Genomic DNA, 23,593 nt, shown 5'->3' on the forward strand with positions numbered 1-23,593 from the left:
TGGAATTTGACACAGTGACAACTTTATAAGTTTAAGTCCATCGTAAGAGTGAGGTGTTGGTTATCAAAAAAACAATGTAATTGGGTGTAAGATGTGTGAAGCAGCTAATGGAAAAGTAGAAAATTAAATCAGCAAATGTTAGAAGTTCAGTCAGCAACTAATGAAGGAATGCATCCTCAAATATGACCTGTGGTTTTGTTCAGACATTGACTCACTGGCTGTGTAACTTCAGCATTTTTCTGGTTTTATTTCAGATTTCTGATATTTGCAGTTCCTTGCACCTCTGCCGAACGTGCACGAATATTTGGTGTAATTCAACCTAACTCGCCAAGTGAGAATCCAGCAGGATTGAGTGCAACACTAGTTTTACACGTCATCCAATATCACTCACTAATGGCTTCAGAGAGTATAAATTGGGGAGGGTATGAACCAGTGTTCCACCTGATCTAGTCAGCTTCCCCTCAGGTGGGATAGGTTAAAATTGACACCCTTGGTGTTTGTAAATGCCAGGGAATAAGATTAGCACTGCTCCCATGTACATGACTAATAGTGTGGGGAGGGGGCACTAGCCCAGTGTCACACAACACTTCTTAGGTAACATATAAAGTAACCTGACGCCAGAGCATAGCAGGAGTTGTCCTCTAAAGTTTAAACAAGGTCATCCCAAAAGGGACTAATGCCTCACTTTCAGAACATTTAATACTTCAAAAGATTTTTGTTAGCTTAGAAAATGTATTATTTTCAGGGTGTTTCTGTCTTGCAACAGGATTTAACTTCGGGACCGAGGAACTCAATGTTAAACCTGGTACTAGTCTATTAAATGAAGCAGATTACAAGCATGGATAACAAATGCATTCTGAACCCCTTCAGTGACCAATATTAACAAGACGCTGGCGTAGCAATTTGACTTGGACGGCAGAACAAAACAGACAGTATCACATCGGTTGCCCAGTTCCATATTAGGTGCCATCGGCTTCGTACCTCTGGCCAAAATGTACTTCTACCCGTCACTTCTTGTCCCACTTTGCAATTATGTCTGAAAATATTTTTGTTCATTATTTCACCAATTTAAAAATAAAACTCCCTTGAAAGTGTGTGTTTGATTTCTACTATTTGACGTGCTTTTCAATTATAAACCCCCGCTTGAGATGCAAAACACTGATAAATTCAAATTAAAAAGAACTGCAGTGAAATACCAATCTAACACCGGCCTCATAAAACTAGTCCGTCCTTCACCATTGTTAATTAAAATTGTATTTGCAACTTCTTGGGAATCTAGAGGTTAATTAAAAGGTGGTGAAACAAGACGATAGTTGTGCTAAAAGAGCCGGTTGCTACGGTTACAAGTGCACACTACATTCTGAGGAAGCTGTTTGCCTGTGACTGAAAACTCCTCTTGTTCTGATAGCTCTGATGCAGTCTGATCTCTTGTAAGAGGTGGAAAGTGCAGAGTCTCAAATAAGTTTTGCCCTTTTACAGACCCATAGTCAGGATTCACTGCTGTTTTGAATACTTTGTGTATATATGAAAAAGGGTTTAACATTAAGCTTTTGGGATAAGATAATAACACGAGAAAAAAATTCAATTTAAAAAGGAATACAGTTTGGGATGAATTATTTCAGAGAATTTAACAGAGAGAGTGAAAAGAATGGTGAAATAGTTTGGTTTGTTTTGAAAAGTAAGGGCTGGTCTGAAGTGGCTGGTGTCAGAAAGACTTCCCACATAGTGTTATTTACTAAAGTGATCTTAGTTGTGGATCCCACTAAAAATCATGGCAATGCCTGGACTTTTTTTAATGGCAAAAGATTAAGTGACTTTTATGAATGATGTTAGGCACCAGTGAATGTTTTATGATGAAATTTGAATGGTTTTTAAAAGCCCAACTTGTTCAACGGGGACACTTTTGGTGCATTATATTTTTGTTGATATTATTCAACGTCAGCTCCTGCAATATTTAGCTTTAGACACATTCTAAATATTAATCGGTTCTGAGCCAAAGACAATCCTCTTGGTGGGGGATTTGATGTAATTTGAATGATTCTGGGCACAAATGTCAACTGTGTCTACTGAGCAGGCTCAGTGTGGGGTGCATCGTGGGAATGTGTCTAGTGAGATGGTCAAGGAAGACACATTCCCACAGTGCACTAGGCTCCAAGACATGAAGAGCGTATACTGTAGTTCCACTGACGTGGATTCAAGTGCAAGTGGTTCGCATTTTCCCTGCAAAAGAGGCCTTATATGAATCTCTGCAGTTAATACCAATATGGAGTGAACTGCGAGTGGCATTCAAAGGTTAGTTGTAATTGTCTGTACAACACATATAAGTATCTATGTACACAAATACAATGTGAAACTCTCTCTCCTCACTCTCGATTGTCGGTGATCACCTCTCCTCGGAAGGCATTCGGCAGTGAAATAAGTGCTCTCCATCAACACTATTGTTTTCTTACTTAGTCGCCACCTAGGCAAAAATACTGTTCGAGTTCACTGTGAATTTGCATCTGTCCATCCCTGGAAGAGTCCATTGATCTCACAAGCTATAAATAGAGCTTAACCCTCTCATATCTCTGATAGGTCATATTTCCCAGTCATTAGAGAAGACTCCATTCAGATATTTGATACAGGACATTAGTAGACCATTCTGACAACTGTACATAAAAGTGCTTCCCCTGCCCCAGCTTGAACCAAGTGAGGCCGAGAAGGAAGTAATCTGTGCTGTAGAAAAATACAATAATATAGTATCTCTTCGAAAACTTATGTTTCTCTTTTATCAACATGCTCCAAACTCAGACGATGCTGTTCAGCCTGAATTGAAACTGAGGCCTTCGACCTTCTCATGTTCAAACATGACGTCAAACAACCACCACCACAGGATCCTAATCAAAGTGACCCAAAAATGTCTGGACTAGACGGTGAAATTACGTCATCCTATTCACTCAAATTAAGTGCATAAACCATTCTTTGTCTGTGCCTGCGGGGAGTCTTGCTAGTTGGGAACACAGGTCAGCTAACTTTCCCCAGACTCGTAGGCACTGCTGAAGATCTGGTTCTGGCAAAAAAAAAGCTATGGACCGGAGGAGGGAAGGCCATCTTTGCCACTTCTTGGGAAGTTCCAACGCTTTGTTCCCTCTTTATTTAGTTTTCCCTGAAAGGCCTCGGATTCTTGATGACACTCCACCTTTGTTTATACCTTAGCAAATGATGGGCACACCATCTGTGTTGAAGATCATGCCTGTGGTTGGCTCGTAGGTACCAGCCAAGTGGTACAAGTCCTCACTGTCTTGGTACTTCTTGGTCTTGGCCATCAGCTCGTACTGGTCAAGGTTGACCACCTGGCACTTGTGGGAGATGGTCTGGACATCATTTTCGTCTATGTGCGAAGACTGGTACAAAGCACGCTGAGGGGGAAAAAGGAGAAACAATATCATGGAATCTTACAGCACAGAAGGTGGCCATTTGGCCCATCGCATGCATGCTGGTTTTGAATACAAAATTCCACAAATGTAGATAACCTATCAGTACTTTGCTTTTAGATAGAAGTATGCGATGACTATAACACTCTAGCTAATCTTTTTTCTACTCTTTCATTCATGGGATGTGGATGTAGCTGCCCAGGCTCATCCCTAGTTGCCCTTGAGAAGGTGGTGGTGAGCTGCCTTCTTGAACTGCTGCGGTGCATGTGGTGTAGGTACATCCACAGTGCTGTTAAGAAGGGAGTTCCAGGATTTTGACCCAGCGACAGTGAAGGAATGGAAATATATTTCCAAGTCAGGATGGTGAGTGGCTTGGAGGGGAACTTCCAAGTGGTGGTGTTCCCATGTGTCTGCTGCCCTTGTCCTTCTAGATGGTAGTGGTTATAGGTTTGGAAGGTGCTGTCGAAGGAGCTTTGATGAATTCCTGCAGTGCACCTTGTAGATGGTACACACTGCTGCTACTGTGTGTCGGTGGTGCAGAGAGTGAATGTTTGTGGATGGGGTGCCAATCAAGTGGGCTGCTTTGTCCTGGATGGTGTCAAGCTTCTTGAGTGTTATAGGAGCTGCACTCATCCAGGCAAGTGCAGAGTATTACATTACATTTCTGACTTGTGCTTTGTAGATGGTGGGGTGGGGAGTCAGGAGGTGAGTTACTCGCTGCAGGATTCCTAGCCTCTGACCTGATCTTGTAGCCACAGTATTTACATGGCTAGTCCAGTTCAGTTTCTGGTTAATGGTAATCCCCAGATGTTGATAGTGGGGGGGTTCAGTGATAGTAATGCCACTGAATGTTGAGAGGCGATGGTTAAATTCTTTCTTGTTGGAGGTGGTCATTGCCTGGCACTTGTGTGGCGTGAATGTTATTTGCCACTTGTCAGCCCAAACCTGGATATTGTCCAGGTCTTATTGCATTTGGACATGGGCTGTTTCAGTACCCGAGAAGTTGCGAATAGTGCTGAATATTGTGCAAATCATCAGCGAACATCCCCACTTCTGACCTTATGAAGGAAGGAGGGTCATTGCTGAAGCAGCTGAAGATGGTTGGGCCAAGGACACTACCCTGAGGAACTCCTGCAGTGATGTCCTGAAACCGAGATGATTGACCTCCAACAACCACAACAATCTCCCTTTGTGCTAGGTGCGGCTCTAACCAGTGGAGAGTTTTCCCCCTGATTCCCATTGACTCCAGTTTTGCTAGAGCTCCTTGATGCCACACTTGGTCAAATGCTGTCTTGATATCAAGGGCAGTCACTCTCACCTCACCTTAGGAGTTTAGCTCATTTGTCCATGTTTGAACCAAGGCTGCAATGAGGTCAGGAGCTGAGTGGCCCTGGCTCTTGCACACATTAAGCACAGTGAACCAGCTGAAAGGAAAACAAATCTTGTCCCATTCACTCATTTTTATCCATCTTCTGACACCATTTAAAACCAGTTGTGCCTCCATTTTTAAAGAAGGTGAAGGATGTGCGCCCTGAATGGAGGCGCTATAATAATTAATCAAATCGGATCTTTCCACTTTCTGAAAAGGGTGTCAAAAATGATTAACATCAAATAGCCCAGAAATTCTGGAATGCTAGTTCAGGGGAGGGGGCAAATGGTAAATGTCTTGTGCTAGAAAGGTAAGGTCAGAAACTCCCAGGCTATCGGGCCTCAGAGCTCATTGTCATAGAGCAGGTGCAGCGGCTCACTGATAAAAAACACACAATGTCTGAGGATAGAATAAGCAAACAGATTGAGCTGCTTCTAGCAATGCATGACAAACCAGTTTTGGTGAAGGGGACCCTCAAACAGTCATTAGGCCCCTTATTAGCACATCTTGTCTCTTCAGGCATTTTGGTGTCCTAGTAGTTACCTGGTTAGTGTCTGAAAAATGAGCACTGTGCATCTTGATTTCTAGGCCCTTAAGTTTCCATGATTTTCTGCTTAGTCAGTCGAATGCAGTAGACATGTGACTTTCCCAGTGGCCTGGGGAGTTAACTCAGTGAGCGACTGAATCATACAAACTAGGATAATCCTTGTGTGAAACCCTGCTGGCGCTCACCCTGGTGGCAGTAAAGATGCAACAATTGGCATCAGCACCGTCAGGTTAGAAAGGGGAAAAATTGCCATCCAGTGCCCCATGCTGGAGATAGATGTCTGGATGTAGGAGGAAGACCTGATAAGGCTTGTCTGTTATGCCTTCCAATGTTGAAAGGGAATACCAACACTCATTGTCATAGCTAATTGATGAATAACTATTAGTGGCCACTTATGCAAGGTGCTGGAAGCCAACTGGGAACTAATTGCACACGTGGAACCATACACTGGCAAAGCGTCCTTGCTTTCAGGAGAGGGAGCAGGCAGAACACTGTAAAGAACGAATCAGTAGCCTATTGTTATTATACTCAGGATTTTATAACTGGTTAAATAGTCTGTATGGTCATCTGATTAAACACTGCAATCAGGAATGCAGCTTGACAGGCCAAACCTAAAGATGAGTGAAAACGGTACTTGTAACAAGTCAGATACCAATCCACGTGCTGCTAATCTGAACTATGGAGTCGTAATATAATCAGTGAAAGAAAATAGATCCCCCATAATTGCATTGTTCATTCAAACTTTGAAGTCTATTCATTATCAGGAAACTACATGGCCAGGAAATACCTGAGCTGAGCTGTGCTCAGGGATGTTAATGGGTTAAAGGTCCAAGTCCAAAATAGGCCAAAGATTTCTTTCCAAAACTCACCTTGCCATCGTTGAGTTTTTTGCCCAGGTTGGTCTCTTCTGGGTGGTAGAACCATTTCACTCGCACCACCATGTTGTTGCCCCAGGACTCCCACATGCTTTGAATCCTACCGATGTATGGCAAGTTGGGGCGTCCAGCAGAGAGGAAGACGGCACAGTCTCCAAGGCGAATGATTTCTTTGCCTCTGACAATAGCTTTGTAGAACAGCTTCTTCGCTTTTCCCTTCATTCCTCTCCTCTGCACAAAGATGAGGCGCGTTAATCATTGCCAACAGATAATTGTTAGTATAGCAATAAACGTGGCATATTGGTGTTCCATTTGTAGATTGATGATGCACAGGTATGAAATGTAAGGATTACTTAAGCAGGACAGCTTCTTGTGTCCATTAAGGTGAGGGTGGGGCCACTAATGACTATATGTGTTACAGCAAGTAGATTTTCAAACACTGCAGTTAAATGCTGCAAATGCAAATATTACAAAGCCTTTCTATCGCCCTCCCTTTCAGACTCTGTTTTTTGACAGAAACTGATGCTTGACACAAACTGGCGCTGTGAATACTGAACTAGGTGAAAAGATTAATAAGTAACTCCATGTACCTACACTACAAGACAAAAACAGGAATTCTATAAAGAGCAGGCTTCTCGATGGAGCCCAGAGCTTTTAGCTGCTGCCACTCCAGTTCAAGTTAAATAAAAAACAATGCAATACTTCTTTTAAAAAATCAATTTGTTCTGCATTGTCGGCTATTTCTTCTCCCCAAAGGGAGGTAAACTTAGTGCTCAGAGGAACTTTAAAGGTCAAATCTCTGTCAATCTATCATCAGATTTCTGTATTTTTCAGTATTGACTGAATCACTGCCATCTGAATTTTGCTGCTATAAATATATTCTAATAAAAAAATGTTCTCTGCCGTATTAGATAGAATTGAAAATTAGAAAAGTGATACTAAACTTGCAGTGAGCCTTGGTTAGGCCACACTTAGGTGTTCAGTTCTAGTTGCCATGTTATAAAAAGAACATAGAGGCACTGGAGAGGGTGCAGAGAACATTTACAAGGATGACTCCAGAAATGTGTAAGTTTACACATCAGGAAAGAATTGACACACTGGGGCTCTTTTCTCTTGAAAAAAGAAGCCTGAGGGTTGACCTAATAAGAGGTCTTCAAAATAATGTAGATGTTTGATAGGCTAGATGTAGAGAAGACATTCCCACTTGTGGGGAAGAGCAAAACTAGAGGCCATTAATGAAAGATGATCATCCAAAAGGTGATACTTCTGACAGTGCAGTACCCCTTCAGTACTGCACTGGAGTGCCAGTCTAGATTTTTGTGCAAGGCTCTGGTGTGGAACCCACAAGCTCCTAATTCAGAGATGAGAGTGCTACCCACTGAACCAGGGCTCACACTAACAGGAGACATGCCTTAACACCACCACAGGTGCCAGTGTTAGTCGGAGGAGGGAAGGACAAAAGTCCCATGATCATTAAGATTTGGTTCAATTTAACAGGAATTTGGTTCTCTCATGAGTCGGCTGCGGCCCCATCATGGGGGAGTTGATGTCACAGTTGATCAGGAGGGGTCACTCGAGAGCAGCCAGAAGTGTGAACCCTGGCAGATATTTCTGTTTGCCTAGCCACACGGTGCTGGGGTTAATTGTTAACCTGGGTGGGAACAGCCTATTTAGCCCAGAGTAAGGGTTGAACCTGGGATTTTCCAAGTATGTGAGAGTCCGTCTGGAATCTGTCAGCTTGGTTACCCAACTGAGCTGTTGCAGCAATTTATACAATAGCTCTCTGAGAAGTATGGGGATGGTGCGCCTGCCAGACAGTGATCCTATTGCAAAAGCATGCATTGTATCCCAATGATCAATATAGTGACACACCAATAGAGCTCTCTGAAGCCTCGCAGGCTCTGGGCTGCTGAAACCTCACACAGGTGATATTATGGAATCTTAAAGTACAGAATGAGGCCATTCAGTCCATCTTGACTGTGTCGACTCTTTGAAAGAGCTATCCAGTGCCCTGTTCAAACCTCATAGCCCTACAAATTGTACCCTTCAAATATTTATCAGATTCCTTTTTGAATGTTACGATGAATTTGCTTCACTATGGGAAAAAAAATTGTCGTCATCTCTGCTCCAGTTCTTTTGCCAATTATCTTAAATCAGTTTTAAAATTTAACTTGCCTCTCAATCAATTACAATTTCTGTGATAAATTGTGCAGATTATATCCAATTTGAACCCAAGGCTGTAAGACTATTCCGCAGGAAACCTGGACTTGTCTCTACAGAGCAGATTTCCTGGGTTTGTGCCCAGGCATACTGCATCCTGGACACTGCAAATGCACCATCATTGGACTGCGTGCTTCTCAACTGCACACACATGCCTGATCTTGTGGCAGCTGCTGTACCCAGGTGATCTGCCTGTAGACAGAGATTCAAGGAAAATTCTCCCTTTGAAGACTTGCCTTCTGCACCTGTCAACATGTAAAGCGTCCATCACACAGGAGAATTCTGCCAGGTTTGAGCACAATGCTGCTACTGAGGCATGGGTCTTCTGGGGCCAGGGTGAAAGCCATGTGATTCCCTTCACATTCTATGTTACATCTGAGTTCCCAACTCCATCAAATCCCCACTGGTCCAAAACCTCTTCTCCTTTATATGTGCACTCCACTCCTATAGCAGCCCCTCCCAAGTCTCCCTTAGTCCACCCAGATCCTCCCATACCCTAACCCAGGGGTCTATAACCAATAGTTGTGGACCCACATAATGTTCTTTAACATCTCATTTGTGGTTCCCAATCTTTTCCATGAAAGGAAGCCTAAAAAAATTAAGTGAGGAAAAATGAGAGCTGTATTTTTATTGTGGGGGTAAAAGGTTAATAATTATGCTGCACTTTACAGTTTCAAATGATTATTCTAACACAAAACATCATTGTGTTCTCAGTAAATCTATTGAGTGGTATAGCTACACCATGGTTATTGATAATGCCTTTGATTCAAGGAGCAGGTTTTATGGTTGTGACTATTAATGTTTCTAATGTAGCTGAGATGGTAAATTATTTTGAATGTGTTATTAGAAGTTACATTTTTAATCGCAAGAACCAATACCTGAAAGAATTGTCTTAATTCTATATACCTTAAGTTAAAGTTTGCTCTGAAGGTGATTTTACTGATAAAATTATAGTTTAAAAAAGTCAAAAAAATGGGGCAGAATTTGAGATCGTTGGGCGGGCTCGGTGGGCGGGGCGGGTAGCAGCCGGGAAATGGCCCGTCGCCTCCGATCGGCCCTCGACCGCGAATTCACACTGGCTGGCCGACTGCATCAAGCGCCATTTTACATTCGGGCATGTCAGGCGTGCGCCCACACACCGAGCAAAAAATCCTGCCCATGATTTTTAAAGGATGTGGACTTTGCTGGCTGGGCCAGCATTTATTGCCCATCCCTAGTTGCCCTTGAGAAGGTGGTGGTGAGCTGCCTTCTTGAACCGCTGCAGTCCATGTGGTGTAGGTACACCCACAGTGCTGTTAGGGAGGGAGTTCCAGGATTTGGAACCAGCAACAGTGAAGAAACGGCGATATATTTCCAAATCAGGATAGTGAGTGACTTGGAGGAGAACTTCCAGCTGGTGGTGTTCCCATGTGTCTGCTGCCCTTGTCCTTCTAGATGGTAGTGGGCGTGGGTTTGGGAGTGCTGTGAAGAAGCCTTGGTGAGTTCCTGCAGTACACCTTGTAGATGGTACACACTGCTGCTACTGTGCGTCTGTGGTGGAGGGAGTGAATGTTTGTGGATGTGGTACCAATCAAGTGGGCTGCTTTGTCCTGGACATTGTCAAGCTTCTTGAGTGTTGAGAGAGCTGCACTCATCCAGGCAAGTGGGGAGTATTCCAACACATTCCTGACTTGTACCTTGCAGATGGTGGACAGGCTTTGGGGAGTCAGGAAGTGAGTTACTAAGCACAGGATTCCTAGCCTCTGACCTGCTCTTGTAGACACGGTATTTATATGGCTAGTCCAGTTCAATTTCTGGTCAATGGTAACCCCCAGGATGTTGATAGTGGGGGATCCAGTGGTGGTAATGCCATTGAACGTCAAGGTGTGATGATTGGATTCTCTCTTGTTGGAGATGGCCATTGCCTGGTGAATTTTACTTGCCATTTGTCAGCCCAAGCCTGGATATTTCCCAGGTCTTGCTGCTTTTGGACATGGACTGTTGCAGTATCTGAGGAGTCGTGAATGGTGCTGGACACTGTGCAATCATCAGCGAACATCCACGCTTCTGACCTTATGATGGAAGGCAGGTCATTGGTGAACCAGATGAAGATGGTTGGGCCTAGGACACTCCTGCAGTGATGCCCTGGAGCTGAGATGACTGACCTCCAACAACCTCAACCATCTTTCTTTGTGCTAGGTATGACTCCAACCAGTGGAGAGTTTTCCCCCTGGTTCCTAATGACTCAAGTTTTGCTCAGGTTCCTTGATGCCACACTCGGTCGAATATGGCCTTGATGTCGAGGGCAGTCACTCTCAACTCACTTCGGGAGTTCAGCTCTTTTGTCCATGTTTGAACCAAGGCTGTAATGAGGTCAGGAGCTGAGTGGCCCTGGCAGAACCCAAACTGGGCGCCAGTGAGCAGGTTATTGCTGAGTAAGTGCCGCTTGGTAGCACTGTTGGTGACCCCTTCCATTACTTTACTGATGATGGAGAGTAGACTGATGGGGCAGTAATTGGCCTGGTTGGATTTGTCCTCATTTTTGTGTACAGGACATACCTGGGCAATTTTCCACATTGCCGGGTAGATGCCAGTGTTGCAGCTGTACTGGAACAGTTAGGGATGCAGCAAGTTCTGGAGCACAAGTCTTCAGTACTATTGCCAGAATATTGTGAGGGCCTGTAGTTAACTCTATTTTGATTTTTTCTATTGATACATAAGTTAAATACATACATTTTATAATGTTATATATGCAAATTATCCATTTGGTTCAGAAATGCCTAATTTTTGTCTTACAGCACCCAATAGTTTTTATTTTAGGTAAATTTGTATTAGAACGTTCTTCCAGTAAATCAGGTTGCCGAGCTCTGCCCTAACCCCTCTCATTACCAAAGCCACCCTCGCCTTCAATGCTCTCTGAGCAACATGGAGCTTCAACCTGGTTCTTGATAAAGAATAAATATAACCTCTTATAAAAACTCGAGTACTGAAAATATTCCCCTTTTTTAATCGCCACAGTTCACTTCCCAGCTTTAAGCTGGAGGTCCATTGATTAAATAGGTTATGGCATTTCAACTGTACTCATCTTTAATATATGCAGTTATGGGTGATATTTACCTGAGTTGGCTTCCCAAACCATTTCCAAAGTTGTCTGGCGGGAAGAAAAGCAGCAATCTTCGGCCGGTTCTCCACCGATGGCAGCCGTTGCCGTTTGGCTAGCTCCTTGGTCGTTGGCAGATGGACGCCTTCTCGTTTCTTAGGCTTACTTTTGCTCTTACTCTGCTGCTGCTTCTGCTTTTGCCTTTGGGCTTGCTGCTGGGGCTGTGGCTCAGTGGGCAGACGGGCCTGTTGCCCTGACGATGTGGTGGGTGCTGGGGTGGACTGATAGCTGGACTCCTCGTCAGAACTGCAAGACGAGTCTTCGTCAGTAGTCGAGGACGAAGAGGACGAGCTGGACGAGGAAGAGGAAGAGGACGAGGAACTAGAGGATGAAGACTGGGACGATGATGACACCGGTGACGAGGCTCTTGAGCTTGTTGTACTGCTGTTTCTCTGCACTTCTCCTGCATTGTTCTGTTGATCATCTTCACCATCAGACTCTGGACTGCTGCTGCTGCTCGCACTACTTTCTCCATCTTCCTTCTCTTTGTTCTTTATTTTGGTTTTAGTGTCAGAGTTGCTGCCAAATGTCCCACCAGAATAAGCAGTTCCCACATTGGGTTCCTTCTTGGCACCCTTACTTTTCGAGGGTTTTTGCTTGACTTCACTGCTCCCAGTTGCTGCTGGATAGGGCAGGTTGAGCATGGCTTTGTTATCCATCTTGCCCGTTAGGTTTTGATCTTCCATCATCATTGCTTTGGTCTTCTTCGTTTTGGGTGACATCACCCCTTCATGGTCTAACTTAATGAGAATCTCTGCCTCCAGTTGTTTCCTTAGTCCTTTACCGACTGTCCCAAATTCTTGAGGTTCTTCTTCCACTTTCTTCCCCTTCTTTGCTTTCACGTTCATTCCAGTCTTCTCGGAGGTGAGGAACGTGTCCAACTGCCCTGGCAGCTCGCCATATGTTTCTGCGCCAAGAACGTTCCCAAAGACAGGAGATGGGAAAGCAGGCGGCTGCTGTGCGTTTTGTTTCGGGACAAGCTTCACTTTAGCCACTTTCTTTTTCTTCTCGTTGGTGACTCTGGGTGGAGCTCCATCGCCGTTCCTTTTTTGGAGGCACTTTCTTGTTGTTTTCACAACGTGTTTGCTTTGGCCATCTGTAACGGCCTGTTCCTCCGCCAGTCCAGGAGCCTGTGTCTGATCTGAGGCTGAGTCAGTTCCTAAACGAATGTAAGAGAGAAGCAAAATAACTCAATTATTTAACAGTTTCTTCCATTATTTTCCTCACCCAAAGCTCTCCCTGCTTTCTCTGATAGTCAGAAAAGTTCTCATGGTTCTAGTCAGAGAAGTTCAGGAAGTTCCCAGTGACATGGCCAATACTTATCCCTCAACCATATAACTATGAAACAGATTATTTGCTATTTATGGGGTCTTGCTATGTATAAATTGGCTGTGATGGTTGCTACATTACAGTGGCTACACTTTGAGCCTGTTCCCTACTAGCGCTCAGAATTTAGTATCACAACATGCAACTCACTACAAGGCTGCCTGGAAACTGCAATAAATATTAAGAAAGGTTAGGTACATAGGAACAGGAGTAGGCCATTTCAGCCCCTCTCACCTACTCCTACATTCAATTAGATCATCGTGGATCTGTATCTCACCTCCCCTTTCATGCCTTGGTTCTGTATACCTTAACAACCTTACCTAACAGAAACCTATCAAACTCAGTTTCGAAATGTTCAATTGACCCTTAGCCTCTACAGCTTTTTGAGGAGAGAGTTGCAGACTTCCACTACCCTGTGTGAGAGGAAGTGCTTCCTGACATCACTTCCTTCACAACGATTTACCTCTACTATCACAGTCAATCTGCACTGTAGGAGAGGTCTAATTAATAATGATCCACTTACCAGCTTTCCCTTTGGTGGATGTTTTTCTCCCACGGCCTTTATTTTTCACTGTACTGTTATCGGCGCCCTGAGCACTCGCCTCCTTGCTCTCCATGGTATCTTTGCTGGATTTTCTGCTCTGCCGTTTAGTGTTAGGCACCAGCAGAGCAGGTGATGGCTCTGCACCTGTGAAGAGGAAGCCAGTCTCTGAATCAGACACTGACAGACATAGCCACTTTTAACTTTTGTGCTACTTGTACCAGCAAAAGATTCAACGAATGGAGGAAATTTTAAAAAAAAACACAAGGGGAGAAGGCGGGGTTCGTGCCTGGAGGTGACATCACTGCACGCTCCACCAGACTATGGTCACAGACTAGGGTCACTGCTTTTGAGTCTCAGGGATGCCTGTTACTCGAATCTAATAGACATGGTTGCAAACTGTTAGCCCAGTTGTCAAAGCCAAGGTTTATCCTATTCCAGAGAGAGCAAAGTGCTTGCAACAGAGGGGAAAAAAATTCACTAATTGGACTCTTCTGCCTCTCAAAGCGTCTTAGTGACCACAGGGCTACATGAGGATTGTAGGAAAGGGAGGAGAAGGGAGATTGGAAAAGTTAAGTGTAGAAAAAAAAGATCTACCAACAAAGTTATATATTATGTTTATTGTCACAGTAGAGAGATCCCCTTCTACTGTTCATTTTGATGCTCTCTATTCAAATCGAGCCAACCTACTTTTGGTTGGTAGAAACAGCCTTTATATCACCACTGACTACAGTTCTCATTTATAATTTAACACAAATCCCCTGCTGATTTATCCCTTTGAGAAAAAGTTAGTGCAAAACCAGTGCAAAATCCCTTTCAAGCCATTTTAAAAGGTTCCTGTCAAATGTCACAAGGTCATCCTTCTAACATGAACAGATGCAGTTTGATGTGAGGCCATCGGTTTTACGTACATTGAATCTTATAATCTGGAGGTAGGAGGCGTATGTGAGAAAGAGGAATGCGTCCAGTGTCACCATCGTCAAATTCCACCGTTATCAGATCTTCATCTTCACCAGGGTCCGGACTCCCTAAAGAAAGGGGAGAAGCAGAAGGGGAAAGAGGGTTAGGAGCAAAGCTAAGGGAAGGACTGGAGTTCTGGGTTGTGGCTGGAAGGGAATACATAGGCAGTTGGATACAGTACAGTTAATGTTAGATAGGATGTCACTGTTGAAAATAAATCAGAAAACATACTATATCAATTGGGAGATGATTCACCCTAAAGTAAAACTAGGACTGCATGAAGAATGCTATCAAATCCTCATAGTGACATATCTGACAAACAGGGACTTGAACACATAATTTAGGATGCCGCTCTGGTGCAGTACTTAGGGACTGCTGCACTGTCGGTGGTACTGTCTTTTTGAACAAGACATCAAATTTAGACCCCCACCTGCTCCCTTAAGTAAATGTATAAGACCCTATAGCTTCAAAGAAGGGGAAGGGAGTTCTGCTTGAAGCCCTGGCCAATATTTATTCCTCATCCAACACCAGAAAATATATTGTCTGGTCATCATCGCATTGTTGTTTGTGGGATCTTGCTGTCCAAAAATTGGCTGCCGTGTGTCCTATGTTATAACAATGGCTACACTTTTAAAGCACTTCATTGCCCACAAAGCTCTTGGGGGCGTCTTGAGGTTATGAAAGGCGTTATATAAATGCAAGGGTTTCTTTCTGGGTCACTAGCTTATTGATGAATAGTTGCTCAATCAGTTTAGTGCAGTGGTTAAGAAAGATGAAAACACACTCATTTTCATTTATTGATTTTTTTCCCCTCCCATTTACTGATTGTTTATTTTAAGAGTGCTCCTGAACTGGCAACTTGTTACTGAGACTCTTTGCTGTGCCCACATATCCACAATTTCCCTGTGTCCATTCCCAGCAGTTTGGCTGGTGCTCCAAGTAGGTCCGCCCAGTAGGTTCAATAAGGAAATGAGTATTTGTGGATCCGTCCTTAACCATAAGCGCCTGGCAATGCATCAATCCAACAGGGCCTGAGTTAGTCTGTCTGTAGGGGGGAGTTTGGAAGCTAGCAGGAGCTGCTCTTATTTGGTAAAATCTGTCAATTGGTGGCATTTACTGTGCTTTAAGAATCTTCCCCACCCTAGCCTTGCAAGGCGGGTATCACTGAAAAAGAACGGACAATGTACACAGTGATAACAACTTGCATTTATATTAGTGAAACAGTCCAAGGCACTTCGCAGGAGCTTTATGAAGTTAATCTGATACTGAACCATGTAAGGAGATATTAGGACAGGAGACCAAAAGCTTGGTCAAAAACATTAAGGGCAGAAATTTCCCCCCGTTGGGGGGGTTGTGCAGGGGCGGGCGCGAACCCAATTGGCGCCCCCGATTGGGGCTGCGCCGTTATTTTACCCAGGAGTGCTGTGCGCTCCCTGTGTGGGCGGGGGGGAGGGAGATTCCCTGAGTCAGGGCCTGCGCATGTGAGCGAAAGAGTGCAGAAATCCCCGGAGCTGCCTCAGGGAGATTAAGTTTGGAATGAAAGTATTTATTAAAGTTCAGAAAAAAATTATTTAGACATGTCCCCTCATGTGACAGCGTCGCATGAGCTGGGACATGTTCATCAAATGTTTGAAAATTCTTTACTTAATTAATAAATCCTTCATGAAACCTCTTCCCGCCCGTGGATGAGGTTTCATGAAAAATGTGAAGGCCGCCTGGGCTCTTCGCCTGTCCCCCAACCTTAAGGTTGGACGGGCAGCTCAGGCTATTGTTTTAATTGATATTTAAATGGCCTTAATAGGCCTTTGACACTTCGGCGGGCGCACAGCCGACTTGGCTGCGTGCCCGCTGAACTGAAAATCTAAATGGCGCGTGGTGACGTCGGGACGCACGCCCGATGTCACTGCTGTCATTTTACGTGCCGGCGAGCAGGCCCCACCCCCGCTCGCCAACCCGAAAATTCTTCCCTAAGTTTTAAAGAGAGAAGGGCCTACGTGGGATAAAGAAAAGAAAGAAAGGAAAAAAAGAGGCCATGGAAGTGATGATCTCAGATCTGGAGCACCAGCCAAACTGCTGGGAATGGACACAGGGAAATTGTGGATATGTGGGCACAGCAAAGAGTCTCAGTAACAAGTTGCCAGTTCAGGGGCAATCTTAAAAATAAACAACCAGTAAATGGGGGGAGAGAAAAAAATCATTAAATGAAAATTTAGAAGTTGATAAACAGAAAGTACTCAACATGATGTGGTGTTCTCTGGCTGTGGGAAGTTGAATCACCTCATTGAAAAGGGGAATTAGAGTGTTATTCGAAAAGGAAGAATGTGTGGGGTTATGGGGAGAAGAAGGGAGAATGGCACTAAGCGAATTACTCATGCGGAGAGCAGGAGCAGACACGATGGGCTGAATGGCCTCCTTCTGTGCTGTAAAGATTCTGTGACTCTGTGATGTGGAGTTAGGCTGGACCTTTAGTGACTACCTTGTTCAAGCCTGGAGTTATAATGAATGCTGAAAACAACTTCAAAATAAGAACCATGTGGACTCAAGATCAGCTGCTGTGAGCAAATAGGAATTTCTAACATAATACAAAACTCAAACCTTCTCTCAGGTAAATCAGGAAAAGGCCTATCAACAAACAATAATTTGAGCACAAAATAAAGTACACGAAAAAAATATTCTTTTGTCAACTTTTTGCTGTCAAGTTCCAAAATTAAATCATTGCTCTCAAAGAATGAAAGATGCATTTTCTGATTCTATGTTTTGACTCTGTTATAATCATACACATGTGACATTTCACGCCAGTGAAAATGAAAATGGATATTATACCTCGAGTGAAAGCATTGCCTGTAGTCTGCTTTCTGGAACCACTTAGAACTGCAGCTTAACACCCAGTGTGTTACGAAGCTGCATAGAACATAAAGGCCCAGGTTCAATCCCAGCTGTGGTGAGCTAGTTGATCTCGGTAGGGGTGTGGGGAAGGGGCAGACGTAGTGGCCACAGTACAACTGGGATTCAGTATCCCCTGCCAGAGAAGGGAACAGTCAGCTGGGGTTCCTGCTCCTGATTGCTAACCATTATCTTCAGTTGGCACTGTACAGGAGGATGGAAAGTAGAGGATGTGACCAGACTCATCTGTGATGCCTCCTGAGGTCAAATAACCTGTCGGCACTCACTGCCTAGGCTTACAGCGAAGAACAGTCCCTTAGAAGAATAGGGCCTAAGCTCCTGAATTACCCCACTAAACCTCTCTGCCTCTCTATCTCCCACTCCTTCTTTGAGATGCTCCTCAAAGCCCACCTCTTTAGCCAAGCTTTTGGCCACCTGTCCTAATATTTTTTTCATGCTTGGTAATGTTCCCATGAGGAGCCTTGGGTGTTTAATGACTCTGAAGGTGCTATATAAATGCAGGTTATTGGATGGCAGCTGGAAACCAGCACTACCCCTGCACTAGGGGGCAGACAGTAAGTTGAGTAGCTGACATAGTACTGCAACCCAACTTTACTGCTTGTGAGGAAAGAAAAGGTCCCAGTCACCCAAACATAAATGTTGGAAATGTCTGCGTTCTGTTCAGGGAAGACCATCATCCTGGGTGAAATATCTCACTGGGATTGGTGATTTTTCTGCAAGATCTCACTCTAGTCCAGGAATTCTATCGTGACTTTGTGCTGCAGAAATTTGGAAACGTTGCAAGGGTTATGAAGGAGTTCTGCAGGTGGAGAGTAAAGTGAGTTTTATACCATATCCCTTATGCATATTGAGGCAGGTGTGGGGGCACAGTAATTCTGTTCAGAAATCAAAGCTTGATTAGAGTTTTATTCTTTATGCCTTTCTAATGGAGATGATTACAACTGTGGCTGGGGCTGAAACGCTCAATGTGTTGTGTTGCCTTGGATGCCTCTCGCTTCTCTCCAGATGTGATTAGCCACCATCTTGAGAATCCCCCAAGCAGGAATGTAGAATGAGATCTGAGGGGTTTTTTTTTTTTGCAGCTCTGAAGCCTACTTTAATCACATTCCTAATCCATTCTGAGAGATTTTTTTTTAAACATAGGAAGATTGCAGTACAGGGGAAAAAAGAGCAGTAGTTTTTCTGGTTCCCTTCTAGGTAGCCAGCTGCAAACGTTGGTGTTCCCACTATAAAGGGAGCTGAGTATAGCAGATTTATGGCAATAATTAGAGGATAGCAGTTATTACAATGTCAGCCCACCATGATAAATTCCTGTACCACATGCAAGAGCGAAGTGATAAATCTGCCCTGAAAGCAAATGGCCCAAACACTTTTTTAAAAAGTTACAAGCTTCGAAGACCTTCCTGTCAGTTTTAAGGATCACTTAACCATATTGGTTATTCCTCTTAAGTGCAAGTTCCTTAATGCTGATTTATTCTAATCAATAGATGGGATCAAAGGGTTATGCAGCAACCAGAAAAAAGTAAAAGGGAAAACTCCTTAAAAGACGACCTTTTCTAATGTGGGATTTATCATAATGCATATAAATGATCTGACAGGTTCAGTAAGTGCTGAACCCAGTGGGATTAAAGTGAATGTTAATTTTTGCATTTTACAGAAATCTCAGTGGATTTTATTTTGTTCTTTCATGGGATGTGGGCATCGCTGACAAGGCCAGCACTTTTTGCCCACCCCTAATCGTACATGAGAAGTCCATGTGGTGTAGGTACACCCACAGTGCTGTTAGGGAGGGAGTTCCAGGATTTTGACCCAGTGACAGTGAAGGAACGGCGATCTATTTCCAGGTCAGGATGATGAGTGACTTGGAGGGGAACTTGCAGGTATCTACTGCCCTTGTCCTTCTAGGTGGTAGTGGTCATGGGTTTGGAAGATGCTGTTGAAGGAGCCTTGGTGAAGTCCTGCAGTGCATCTTGTAGATGGTGCACACTGCTGCTACTGTGCCTGCTTTGTCCTGGATGGTGTCTAACTTCTTGAATGTTGTGGGAGCTTTATCCAGGCAAGGGGAGAGTATTCCTTGAAGATGGTGGGCAGGCTTTGGGGAGTCAGGAGGTGAGTTACATACCACAGGATTCCTAGCATCTGACCTGCTCTTGTAGCCACAGTATTTAAATGGCTAGTCCAGTTGAGTTTCTGGTCTATGGTAATTTCCAGGACGTTGATAGCGGGGATTTTAGTGATGGTAATGCTACTGAATGTCATGGGAAGGTGGTTAAATTCTCTCTTGTTGGAGATGGTCATTGCCTGGCACTTGTGTGGCATGAATATTACTTGCCACTTATCAGTCTAAGGCAGGTTTGTTGCATGCAGGCACAGATTGCTTCATCGAACCAGGTTGATTCAGTATCTCACCCAAGTGACCATTTTTGGAATGAGGGCCTAGGCCAGTGCTTCCCAAACTTCTTCCCAATCTGTCCCCATTTTAATGCTTCAGATTTGGTGTGGCCCCAGAGTGAAAACTTGGTACAAGAGTTGTTGAGTGAGGAGGAGTGGTGCCAGATTAAAACAAAATAGCCAGACAGAAAAAAATTCAGGCGTGCTCGAGGCAGACACTGAGGTGCGAAACTTGCTCACTCCCCTCCCCTTCCAAAGAACTGTGAGCCAGCAAAATAAAATTCAGCTGCTCATATCATGGAGCCAGTGCCAGGACCTCCCTGAAAGTCTCCGCTTGACAACTGCCATTATGACCTTGTCTCCGCCATTACAACTGCCATTATGACCTTGTCTCTGCCATTACAACTGCCATTATGACCTTGTCTCCACCATTACGACCTTATCTCCACCATTACAATCGCCAATACAACCTTGGAGCTTGCAATACCAAAATCTCATCCCATGACCTCCCACTGGGGGCCCTGACCCATGGTTTGGGAACCCCTGGCCAAGAGAGTTAGTGTTGGCTATTCAGACAACATCTGCTCCGTTTTTTGGATGAGATAGTACGGCTGGTTTGCCCTCTCAGGTGGACATACATGCCACTTTCAGAAAGCATGGGAGTTCTCCTTGGTGTCTTGCCCAATATTTATCCCACAAACATTATTACTAAAAAAACTACTTAGTCAGTCAATATTTCATTGCTCTTGTGGGATCTTGCTGTGTGCAAACTGACGGTCACATTCCGATAACAACTACACTTCAGTATTACCTAATTAGCTGTGATCTGCTTTGGGATGTCCTGAGGTCATGGAAGACGTTATTATATAAATGCTAGTTTTCTCTTTGGTCAGATTGTCACAGATTCAGACTTCTCATTGGCTTCTTGTGAGCTGGGTCAGGCTGATAATTTCCCACCCTCCCTGAGTGGTCCAAGAATGCTGGGCCTGATTGCATTGCCCCAGTGGATATCAGTAAACAAAGTGCAGGGAGGGAATGTATCTAGAGCCCAACCTCTATCTGTATGGGTCAAATACTCACTGGATAAACAGCTGACCAAGCCCAGAGCAATTTACTGGATTGACCCAACTGGATGACATTTCCCCATTCTCCAAGTTTTTTTTATGTTCCACAGCAGACCTCCCCTCCCCTCCACTCTCCTTCCCTCATCTCTCCTCCACCTCCTGCCCCCTCCCCTTCACTCTTCTCTCACCCTCTCCTCCTCTAACTCCCCTCCCTTGTATCTCCCCCCTCTCCTCCCTATCCCCCCTCCCCTCTAACTCCCCTCTCCTGCTGCTGAGAAGATCTCATTTCAAACTCTTTCTAAAACCTTTTGGGAGATGAATACATTCTGCTAATTATAAACGCAGAGAGTAACGAGAGTTGTTTTTTTTTGTGCTCAGTGGAGAAATCAGTATGCATGAAAAACTGAGCAGATCCTGCGATCAATGCACTTCAAGGCGAACCCATTAGAGCCGCCATAGCTGAATCAGCATTAAGCTTTCATTCTCATACTTCCCACATGGGAAGTCTGATGTCACTAAGTGGGGCGTTTTTCATTAATGACAGCTTGACAAGAAGGGCCCTCTGTTTGGACATTTATTCTGGGTTACAAATAAACAGCGACAGATACCTCTGACAACGGTTCCTGGGTACAGGCAGCGATACTGTTGGCTCCAGTAGGCAGCAATTCGGGTGCCCTCAGGCAACAGTCTCACAGAGGAGGGCTTAACATCAATGATCTGCTTCAAAAGGATATTGGGAGAAAAACAAGATCTAAAATTAAAGCCGCATTTGAATTTCGGATCAATTCAATTCTGACAAGCTAAGTGCTGATCTCAACAGGAAGGTGGTATCCTTAGGCCGTCCCTGACTGACTGGCAAGTTGAAAAAGTTGTGCTTTCAAAGAACAGCAAATCAATTCATCCAGTAACAGGGGACAGGATTTGCCCAGCCCCCGGGAGGCAGGGAAGGAGGGGTGTGCAGGAGGCTGGGAAAATCACAGGGAAATGGGTTGGATTGACTCCCCAGCTATATCCTGCCGTTGGCGAATTTTACCAAAGGCGGGACTGGGATTGGACAGGCCACCCTTCCCAATGAGGCAAGTAGTCAATTTAAATATATAAAGCGTCCTATCAAAGGGCATTTTACCAGGCCGCCAGCAGTGGATCGACCCCCATCCCCTCCCCCCTGTCACGTGAGGAGGCTGCCAGCTAAATAAAAGCGGCCTCCCGGCAACAGCCCGGTGAGCAGAGGAAAGGTTTTTTTTAAAGCAAAAAGGGGGTCTGAAGGCAAGGCAGGCAGCTCCCGCGGCCTCAACAATGTCACTGGAGGGGTTTCCCCTCCAGCACTCAGCCCTGTATTTTTTTTCCCTCAGCGGTGGCCACCGCTCCTGGTGGCGCTGCTGAGGCTGGTGAGCTGCAGGCCCTCCAATTGGTCCAGCTCCTCTCGGGGATGGGCCAATAAATTTCCACTGGCTGCCCGTGCGTGCTGACGATGCGCTTTTCCTGCCGGTGTTGGGCCGTCTGCCCAATCTGCAAAACGGAGGCCACAGGTTCTACACCAGGTAGTTCCACAAAAGCACTGGGGCGTTCGTGCAGTGAGGTACATCTCGCTTACACTGCCGGCAAATTTCCAAACTTCAATCGAGGAGCAGCTGAGCGTGTGCAGTTTGGCACATGTGTGCATCCGTACAAGGCAGCAATGCTGTTTCTGTGGTGAGGAATATGGTACACAGCGTCGCCATCGCTGACTATTTACATTTCTGCTCTCCACAAGATACCTCAGAAAACTGCCTGGTGAGGAGTTCCTGGTGCCCCTGACAACAGGAGCTTGGCCCCACGATGTTATAATGCTTCAAGCAGTAAACTGGGGGCGTAATTTAAACAGAGCTACAGTGGTGTGGTACACCCCACACAAGACAAATCTCATGGATTTGTGTCAAAACAATAGGCAATAGGGAAAATCCATAAACAAATAATTTAATTGGAAACATGCTTCCAATGGAAAATCACATCAACTCCTGACATTAGTATACTGGGCTGCTATCATAAGCAGCATTCTGCAAAGAGAGGTTCTTGCTATTGTTCTCAGACATTTACAGCACAGAGGAGAATAATTCTTCATTTAAAGTTGGGGCGAAGGTATCAGACACATTGAGGAGTTTTTAACCATTTTAATCTAGCTGGATGTTCCCTGTCTGGGTTCCACAATGAGTGTTTTCACTTTGCTATCTGTACATCCAGGACTGAGGGAAAGTTGACACGAGATTGTAACTAAGTCAGGCAGCGTGTCCAAAACCCAAACCTTTGAGGAGCTTTATCACTAATCAAAAAAGGTTAATGAGCCTCTCACCGCTTCCTGTAGGAGCTGTTCCAAGGAATAGATGTGAGGACGGTTTCCCCTCTCTCCTTCTACAACCACACGATATCTACAACAGAAATTTAAATGTTTTAGGAGGGACAGGGTGTTTACACAATGCAGTCTTCTGCACTTTTCTATATTTTCACTAGGTTTCTTAAAGTCAAACCCTTATGGTATATGCAGAGTTGTAGCAGGAATTTAAACACTTCTTTAAAAAACCAATCACTGTCCATGCAACAACTGGTTGAAGAGGATTTGAAATAAAGGAGACTGGATTCAAATCAAGCCCAGGAGTTTGTCATTTTAATCTCAATGGGATGTCACTTGTTACTCACTGCAAAATAAATGCAATTTTCTGTTTTCCTTTTTTAATCCAATGAAGTCCTGCCTTCTGTGTACAGATAATATGAAGGACATTTTGTAGATCACTACTGATTGTCATCATCTGACTTTAGTGACCCAGTCAAGTGTTCCTTTGGTAAATGCCAGAACAGTGGCATCCATAC

At 44.4% G+C, this 23,593-nt stretch overlaps 1 protein-coding gene across 8 annotated transcripts in view; it reads right to left on the reverse strand.

Annotated features, from left to right (window-relative positions):
* Nucleotides 1-258: 258 nt before the first annotated feature.
* tnrc18 (trinucleotide repeat containing 18) overlaps nt 259-23,593 on the reverse strand; it is a 158,922-nt gene continuing 135,587 nt past the window's right edge. For 6 of the 8 annotated variants that reach the window (XM_078558628.1, XM_078558627.1, XM_078558623.1 and 3 more), the window contains 7 exons: nt 23,079-23,154; nt 21,358-21,466; nt 14,342-14,458; nt 13,413-13,610; nt 11,521-12,722; nt 6,199-6,435; nt 259-3,398 (listed from right to left, as the gene is read on the reverse strand). In XM_078558628.1, coding sequence (XP_078414754.1) covers nt 3,192-3,398; nt 6,199-6,435; nt 11,521-12,722; nt 13,413-13,610; nt 14,342-14,458; nt 21,358-21,466; nt 23,079-23,154 — 2,146 coding nt within the window. In that variant the 3' untranslated portion in view covers nt 259-3,191. The remainder of the gene's footprint in view (nt 3,399-6,198; nt 6,436-11,520; nt 12,723-13,412; nt 13,611-14,341; nt 14,459-21,357; nt 21,467-23,078; nt 23,155-23,593) is intronic. The other 2 variants (XM_078558626.1, XM_078558625.1) reach the window with 1 other exon arrangement.

The sequence above is a fragment of the Cetorhinus maximus genome, chromosome 15 (assembly GCF_964194155.1).
Source record: "Cetorhinus maximus chromosome 15, sCetMax3.hap1.1, whole genome shotgun sequence".
NCBI classification, from domain to species: Eukaryota; Metazoa; Chordata; class Chondrichthyes; order Lamniformes; family Cetorhinidae; genus Cetorhinus; species Cetorhinus maximus.